This window comes from Austrofundulus limnaeus, unplaced genomic scaffold (assembly GCF_001266775.1).
Source record: "Austrofundulus limnaeus strain Quisiro unplaced genomic scaffold, Austrofundulus_limnaeus-1.0 Scaffold385, whole genome shotgun sequence".
In the NCBI taxonomy this organism is placed as follows: domain Eukaryota; kingdom Metazoa; phylum Chordata; class Actinopteri; order Cyprinodontiformes; family Rivulidae; genus Austrofundulus; species Austrofundulus limnaeus.
In genome coordinates, this window is record NW_013952787.1 from 308,969 (window position 1) to 310,038 (window position 1,070).

Sequence of the window (1,070 nt, forward strand, 5' to 3'; positions counted from 1 at the left end):
ATATATATGACAAGACTGAGATTAAACTGGCTGGCTTAATTGCCCCAAAACTTGACAAATAATTAATAATAATAATTTTTAAAAAGTGTGTCTATATAAGCTCAACAGTGCAGTGTGTGTATGTATTTCCTCTTTCAGCTTCACAACCATCATTTTTTAATGGTTAGCCCCAAGTTTTTATTTTTACATTTTAGCTCAGAATATCTGTCAGCTTTAAATGAAAAGGAAAATGTTTCAACTCAGCATTTTTCTCTTTCTGAACTGAAGGCTAATGTGGACTATTCAACCACTGTCTAAAGACAAACTCACAAATTTAGCACAGCCGAATTTCTACTTAGTAGTGTAGTATTCCTTATCTTGTCTCTTTTTCATGTTTGTCTTTTACTTTTTGTTAACCATTAAATGCACCGCTAAATTGTACAAATGTTAAAGGGAGTTCAGTTTAACCAAGTCAAGCTGCGGAAACATCACGGTAAGACATAAATAAATTAAATTTGAACAGTGGGATAGTTAACACGAGTTTTTGATGCAGTTAAAAACAAAACTTAAAGTAGGCTAAAGCACAATAACTTGTTGTAGCGACAGTTTGTAAACAAGAAAAGTAAAAAGAACGGAGGCAGCGTAAATTAAACTATGACAAAAGCTACTCACAACTCTTTGATCAGCATGTTGACTGAGTCTCGGTCCAAACGGTAAAATAAAAGGAGAATAAAGAGCAAAAACCTGACCCGGAGTGTTCATTCACCGCCTCGACGCCGGGTTTTCTTCCTGGAACATGTCGTGTAGACGGATGGGCGCGGCGTGGGCAGAAGAGGAGGAACCTACCTTTCAGGTAACCGAGTGTCGCGTTTAAGTGCAGTCCGGAACAACAAGTTCTCCAAATAAAACCTGTTCTCTTCCAACCGCGAACTGATCATGTCAGCGTTTGAAACGCAAAACACAACTAAAAAGATCCACTATACACATCATTAATAACAAGACTCGCGTTACTTCTTTAACAGCGGGACGTGTTTTAATTTTAAAATCAAAATGTCCCACAGTTTGGGGTTCTCGAGCCTGACAGACATGAC

The 1,070-nt window shown here is 37.7% G+C and overlaps 1 protein-coding gene across 2 annotated transcripts in view; it reads right to left on the reverse strand.

Annotated features, from left to right (window-relative positions):
* Positions 1-800, reverse strand: part of LOC106528494 (phosphatidylinositol transfer protein alpha isoform) — a 25,925-nt gene extending 25,125 nt beyond the window's left edge. The window contains exon 1 of one of the 2 annotated variants that reach the window (XM_014023677.1): positions 652-800. In XM_014023677.1, the coding sequence (XP_013879131.1) occupies positions 652-741 (90 nt within the window). In that variant the 5' untranslated portion in view covers positions 742-800. The remainder of the gene's footprint in view (positions 1-651) is intronic. The other variant, XM_014023678.1, reaches the window with a different exon arrangement.
* Positions 801-1,070: the final 270 nt, after the last annotated feature.